Source organism: Centruroides sculpturatus, unplaced genomic scaffold (assembly GCF_000671375.1).
Source record: "Centruroides sculpturatus isolate CEXI.00-Female unplaced genomic scaffold, Cexi_2.0 scaffold563, whole genome shotgun sequence".
Lineage (NCBI taxonomy): Eukaryota > Metazoa > Arthropoda > Arachnida > Scorpiones > Buthidae > Centruroides > Centruroides sculpturatus.
The window spans coordinates 495,719-503,523 of record NW_019384723.1 but is presented as its reverse complement, the minus strand read 5'-3'; the positions used below and the strand labels follow the sequence as shown (position 1 = coordinate 503,523).

Here is a 7,805-nt window from a genome sequence, read left to right as displayed (position 1 = left end):
GGGAAACCTCGCATAATTTGGTACCCTGCTATACCGGTTTATACAGGTTTTACTGTATATAACATACCTAAATATAAGCAGTTCTATACGAGCAAATATGTAATGTACTGTACATATAGATGAAATATACTTAATGAAATATTTTATTAAGCATATTTCATACGAATGCATTGTATAATTTTCACATTATTTTATATTAAATAAATTATTTATGAAATATTATGTATACTGACCATGCTTACCAGTGTATAAGAGTGGATAAAACAGTTGCAAATTGATAGTTGATCGCGGGTTCGTATCTCATTAATGAGAATCAATATTTGGTTGGCTATTTTGGTTTCTCATAGTAGCAGAATGGCTTCTTAGACCAAACTGTAGGATTAATCGAATAAGGCAATGCAACACTTAAGCAATCTGCCTGGATTAGGGAATGCCTACCGGGAAGAGCTTCTATGAGAAACGACTCTATTTAAGTGCTAGACGTGAAGAAAAGCCGGTAAACTTCACTCTGTTAGCCGCTTGAACAGACACGAACCCACGACTAACGACCAACGTTCAGTTATTTTATCCACTGCGACATTGTGAAGATGAATTTAGCTGATTAACTCTAATTGCATTGGATGAAATTAACAAGTATATTTAATTAAATTAATTACACAATTTAATACTAATTTCGACGACTATAAGAGATTAATTGATAAAACAATATTTACTTACTTGGTCCTGTCCATCCCCAACCCGCCATTTTCGCATGCCCGTGTACAAATGATCTCTGTCTAACTGGTAATGCAATTGGATTAACATCACACAAATCAGAAACAGACTGCTTCAAAATTAAAAGTCCAATATCATTAATATTTGTTCCTTGGAAGTCTGGATGCAAGACTTTTCTATCGAAGTAAACTAATTTTCCATTAAATTTATTAACATCGCATATTCTTCCTTCAAGATCTTCGATGGCGTTTCTAAGTTAAATAATTAAAATAATATTGAAATTAGTAACACGCAATATTTACATTGAGTAAATTAATCAGTTATTCTAATTGGTACGCGACTTCTTGCCACAGGAGATGGACTTTCGTGTTAAATATTAGAAAGAAACTGAATAATATCCTAAAATAATTCGGCAGTTAAATTTGACGTATGCTCAACTTATCTCTCTGGAAGGCTCAAGTTCGAATCTATGTCAGAAGATGGATGAAAAACTGTTTTAGGGTAGATTTTTCCATGAAAAATTGCTGAGACTCAGCAATTTTTCGTGGGAAATCTACCATAGAAGATCCATGTTGTGCCCACAAAGATGAAAAAAGTTTCGAAACAGGTACAAGGCCTTCATAGGATTGTCAGGTATTTGATGAAATCCGGAACAAAATGAGTTCTTCCTGAAAGATCTGGGATGCTTCAATTTCAAGACATGCAACTAATTTATATTTTTATAATGACGAAATACATTTAAAATTTGGGGGGAAAAAGATATTTCGTTGTAGAAACAGTTTATAAAAGAAAGTCCTCCTGTTTTTAGGTGGCAATACTTGAAAACTGAGCCATCTGGCAACCCTAAGCCATCGTGGTCTGAACTATTGTATGTATTTCGATCAGAGCGTGATGTTTATGATGTTTCAGGCGCTCTTTTTGGAAGGGTGGAAGTAGGGCACGCTTCCATAATATCAATTAGATTACCGTTTTTCACTTAAAATTATTACGACGTTGGATTTTTTAAATACAGTACTCTTTCCGCCCTGCGGACACTAAGAGAGCCTCTTATAGCAGGCCCATTATGGATTCGGCCAAGTCCACGATGGGGCGACAGGGTGGTGAGAGACGGTGACCGACATATCCGAACAGATCACCCCCGGAAAAATTCCTGGAATTCCTTGATCTGTCCAAATTCGATTTCGGATCCTCCAGAGCGATAGGTTGTCACCTTGCTCGCTGGGCCATCTGGCCGTCAACTGACGGCGTTGGACAATAAAGCCCTTAATAAAATTAAAGGTGTTATAAAAGCAGCCACATATTACAGTATCCAAATGGATTGTACTCCTCATAATTCTCAAAAGGAACGAAATTCAATAATTATGAGATATGTAAATTTGAATATAAAAATATTTTAGGGCCCCTAAAGTTTCGTGCACCCTGGCCTCTTTATACAGAAGACGGCCCTGATTGACGGAATAAGATAACGCAACACATGATCTATTATCTGCCATGGGAGAAGTGTCTCCGGGAGAAGTTTCTACGAAAAATGGCCCTATTTAGTTATTACACATGTGAAAAAAACTCGATAAGGCACGAACCCACATCCCACTCGTCAATTCATAAATTACGCGTAAACTTACCCATTTAACATATGAGCTGCGCCTATTGCCGTTTGTGTAGTAATCATGGAAAATGCACCATGATATCTTGTCAAATGGAAAATAGCCATCTGAAAAGTTTAAGAATTATAATACCAAAATTAATTACAATTAAAGTTTCTATTTAATTAATATTTACGTCTAAACAATATGCTTAACTTACTATGTACGGAAATTCGCCATTTTTGGCTGCAGTACCTCCAACTATTCTTTTCGTAATTGCTAAAAATTTCGATAAATTATTCTCATTTACATCATATTTGTGTGTAATAAACTGTTTGTAACTTACTTGAATGAGTTCCATTCACAGTGGCAGAGACATTAAAACAGTAGATTAAATACATGAATACAAAAATATTTTTTAGTCTGAAATAAACAATAATTTATAACAAAACACAATAAATATATAATAATGCTCTTAAATTGAATAATTTATTACCTGAAAAAATATTCCATTTTCACAAGATATTATCTTCGAAATTATATTATGTGTTATAATGTATTATTTAAATTTCAGCAATGTGAAATATTATACTATATAATTTGTTTAGCAAATATAAATACAGTATTATGTTCATAACATATTGTGCTGTTTACTGCAGTGATAAATAAACCAAATATTTAAAAATTCAAAGTTCCAAAGTAATAAATAAACAAGAGAAGTTCGTTAATCTCATTACAGTAATGCCAGATTATCGTGAATACCGGATTATGTGCTTTTTGTGCAATCCGCATGTTGCTGTACATTTTTATGGGAAACTGGTCTCTATTTAGGAGTTACAAACATGGAGAAAACCCGGAAAACTCCACATGCCAGACCGTTGGCCAGGTGCGAATTCACTTCTAGTATTATCCATTTGGTGACTGGTGGGCATGTTTATTCTGTTTAGATCGATTGAAATCTCTGTAAAAATGTTAACAAACACAAAATTTAAGGCACAATTACTTGTTCAGATCATAATGAAACAGTGTCTAAGATGCCATGGTCCCGGATAAATTTGCTTTACATTATTTATAAGTATATATTCTGGACCCGATTCGCAAACTAATACCATGTGTGACCTTTGTGGTTCCATACAAGTCTTATATAAATATTTCACCTACAGATAGAAAAAGTGTTAATTTTTGTGATACTCGACAATATTCCTCATATTATTATAAAGGCACTTTAAACTAGGTGGGTAATCCTATCTTCACATGTAGAATGTCCTACTCGAATAATTATTTTAAAAATTCAATTAATTACACCTAGCTTATAAAAAATAAATAAGTTAGTAACGAAGATACAGCACTGACAGATGCTCTCCTAGACCTTTATTTATTAATCATCTGGTTTTAATGCTTATCGAAACGTGTAAAAATTTTTTACTGACTACGAATGTTAAGAGCGTAAGTACACTAAGTAAATAAGAGTATCATTAGAAGAAATTACTTTTAGCGACTGTGACATTAAAACTCAGTGTTACAGCTGTAAAAATGTACATATTAATTGTTTATTCATGAAAAATATTGAAATTATCAGACATTAATACTTGGGCAGTTGATGGTATTAAATTTTTGAAACACAGAACACTACTATATGTGCGACATGAGTCATATTTTTTCGAATGGAGTAGGGCTTAATGGAAATTTTTCTCTTATTGACACTGAATACTTTTAAAAAAATCATCTCTACTCTGAAAACTAGCGTTTTCTCCTATTTACAATAATTAATAATATAAAAGCTCGCTGGTTTCAGCAGTGTCGTCTTCTGTCAAACTTTCATCGTCAGAAATAGCAGTTCTTTACAGGGTTATAAACACAAGACTCAAACAGAAGTTGACGAATTTCAAACGAAAAACAAGTAACACCAAAAAAGTCTCCTCACGTAATTTTGAAGAAAAGTACAAACAGCGATCACTTGATATGCATCCGATGGTGAATCAATCGCACCACACATGCAAATTTCCCTTCTGTAATTACATAAAAAAAAAACCTTATGAATTACACCTAACTTGTAATAGTATGGCTGTATTAATGCAAGAAAATTTATTATCTATATATATAATCGAGATGTGTTGATGATAATAATAATAATAGTAATAATAACAGTTATCCCTTAAATATTTACCCAAAAGGTCAATAGGCACTAGTAACGACCTCGGAGAACCAGCATTTACACCATCAACATCAATACCTTCCTCCCTCCAAAATCATTAGTTTATTTTTAAATGACTTACTGAATTGTATTAAATAGAATAGTGTGAATACGGGGGCGTAAGTCTCCCGTTCACTTGTCAAGACGACTAATTGACTCTCAAATGTCAGGCGAGTGGATGGAGAGAATTTGGGATCGACGATAAGATGAAGGACGTGATCGAGTAAAGGAGTCTACCATATTTTTAACAATAAAAGAACAATTTATTGTACGAAAAACTAACAAAACTACTACACAACTCGTAACTATACAAACAAACACGAATGTCGGCCGCATGGGTGGACCGACCTACAATCGCAATCTTTCGATAAATACGCCGATCTGAAGGAGCAAGTTAACCCGGCGGCAACTAGCTAGAAGAAGCCGTGCAGTTTATCGATGTGGAGAAACTTTGAGACATAGCCGTTTAATATCGCGAGAGAGAGTTCACTGGTTTTTCCATACCTCTAGAGAGAGAGTTCCCCGACGACTATTAATAACCTGGAGGCACTAATATATGGGTCCACGGAAACGGTCGTATAATCCACTCTGGGCACCAAATAAATATAATCACGACTTAAGCGCTGATCGGAGATAGATCTTCGGAGATCGGAATTCGCCAGATTCGGAGGATCGTGCCGACTTTTCTTAAGAGACTCCCCCGAGAGGGGGTAGGAACGGCCTTTATAGGTTTTTGTGGTGAATTTCCATCACCTGATCGGATGTTCATAGGTTAGGGGTTATAGGTATTCCAGGGACCTAAATAAATGACGAAATTTGGACGCTAACTTTAAACCTTTTTGAAAGGTTAGATGCGCGTTCTGCAAAGAACAATGGATGTTGCTAGTTAGGACCGGAAAGTTTACACAAGCCCAGCTAAGATCGTTTTTTTTCTTCTAGGGCGTTACATAAACGAAAGTTTAATTAAAATTTTAGTTAATTAAAGAGCGGGATTTTCGCCACAAAAATTTCGGATCTCACAATAGGGCTCAAAATACAACTTTGTCTAACACTTGTCTGAAAATAAAAGCAGAGAACAGCTATTCCTCCATTTAATACTAACATTTGAGCCGCTATATAACTGTCCAAGCAAGGAAACAAGTTTAAAACTTTAATAATAGTTTAATAATTTCCTCCATAATAGATTCCTATCAATATTATCAAATGCGGATCTACAAAAAATGCATATACCTTACGCCGTTTTCCTCTTAACGTCTTAGAAATAACAGTATAAATAAAAATATTATCAACAGTCGAATAGCCTGTACGAAAACAATCCTGGTTCTCTGACAGAATATCTCTCATATTTAACCAACTTATTAACCTATCATACAAAACTCTACAAAAAATCTTTGAAACACAACCCAGCTCTCAATTCTAAAACGTTTAATACAATTCCCAAATCAATTACTGAAGACCCTCGATTAAGAAACAAAAGTATACTCTCCCATTTCATCAACACAAGCTCTACCATTTAGAATAATTAAATCATTATTCGCACAATACTGAAGTACTTTCTCCCTCCTCCAACATTCATATTTACATCCTTAGAAACTTTGCATCTCTTATTAGCGGCAATACCAAAACAATCACACATACATGTCTGAATTTAATTACGGACATCCGTTTGTGCATTATTAAAGTCACTCAACATAATCCAATTCACTCGTTCTCTACCTCAAATTTAGACAATATTTCAAAAATTTCTTGCCACCGTTGTTCCTGCATGTAAAGAAAATAAACTTTAAATTTCCCAAGCGGTAATAAAATATTAACCAAAACAATATAACTATCACTAAAAATAATATTAAATTATAACTCCAAAAAGACTGCGGTTTGTTGCTAATTCCAGCACAATTCCATGCCATGGTAGAAAATGCAGAATAATGGTTGCTATGAGATCGGAACAACCTTGGCCGATAGGTCGTCAAATTTATACCAAAATCCATCAAATAACAGCTTACTTATCATAACTTAACCGAACACTTCTTGAACCTTTCCCCTTTTCTTCTTCCCAAATACCCTCAAGTTATATCTAATACCTTTTAGACGTTTTGAGAATTCATCATACACAAATACATTAAGATTGAGCGGTTCTCAAATACTGCCTTTTAAAACCTCAATTTGGATGGATTGCATTCCATGGATTGCATGCCACTGTAAGTACGTGTATACAGACGATCGCTTGTTGTTTGTTGCATGTCAGCAGAACAATGTTGATCAACTTGTTTCATAATTTATAATATGATACCCAAATTTGTGAACCAAGCGTGTTACTGTACAGTACATACAATACATATATATATATTATATCTGGTAAATCGACACTGCTGGTCCCATATATGTCGGATTATAGAGACTCTACTGTATTTTATTTTTGCACGTACAGTACGTTTTCCGAGTTTTCTTACGGTTAATAAAATCTAAATAGGAGACCATTTCCAAAAATTTGTCTGTAGTGCACACTAACTATGTTAGTAATGCTACGGCTACCTTCGTTACGAGGAAGTTATTATTATTGTTTAGTATTTACTTTCATCTTGTAATTTGCATTTATTTTGTTTTTATGATCCGTACGAATACACCGTAAACGTTTGGGTTAAAATACATTTAATGATCTGTCGATCGGTTGGTATTCTGCTTTGATTAAACATTAATCAATTGATTTCGGTTATTGTTATCAAACTTTTACTAAGGAAATCTGTAGAGAAAATCTTTGGGTTTTTCGTTTTCAGAATGATTATTTTCCAGTTCTACATGAATTCCTTATTCTGTGAGTTCTCGAAGGTCGTCGTTAATAAGGCTCTCGCCAGAAACTTGCAGTATCCTGCTCGTCTACATCTCTTAGTCCTGCTCTATCGATTAGGTTGATAATTTGGTCAACCTAACGATACAGCGACAGGCTCTTCTCGTTGGAATTCTCGGATGCTTTCAGACATAACTTCTTCCATACTCCGTTCACGCATTTATCAGTTAATTCTTGCCAAGCGAAGTCGATATTGCCTATGGCATACATGATGTTATATATTTTTTCCAAAATTGCACAAAACAAACATAGATTTAAAAAAGTACAGCGCTGCGACGAAATGCCACATTTTGCTGATTGGTTCGTGTTCGTAAATAATAGTATTATATGCGAATCAATGAAATGCCGCGATGATTTAAATCAGAGTAAATTTCGAGCATTTTTAGGCTTCGAGCAGACCGCGTTATATCAAATCAGCGTTAATCGAAGCAACGTTAAACGGGGTCTTACTGTATTTATATAACAAGAC

General features: G+C 34.5%; 1 protein-coding gene across 1 annotated transcript; it reads right to left on the bottom strand.

The window, feature by feature from the left end:
* Positions 1-717: 717 nt before the first annotated feature.
* On the bottom strand, positions 718-2,734 carry LOC111628059 (trypsin-like; the record flags this gene model as incomplete). The annotated part of the gene is made up of 4 exons (XM_023371778.1): positions 2,644-2,734; positions 2,518-2,576; positions 2,337-2,425; positions 718-965 (listed from the first exon to the last, which is right to left on the bottom strand). Coding segments are annotated over exons 1-4 (451 nt in total), but the record flags the coding sequence as incomplete, so codon positions are not given.
* Positions 2,735-7,805: the final 5,071 nt, after the last annotated feature.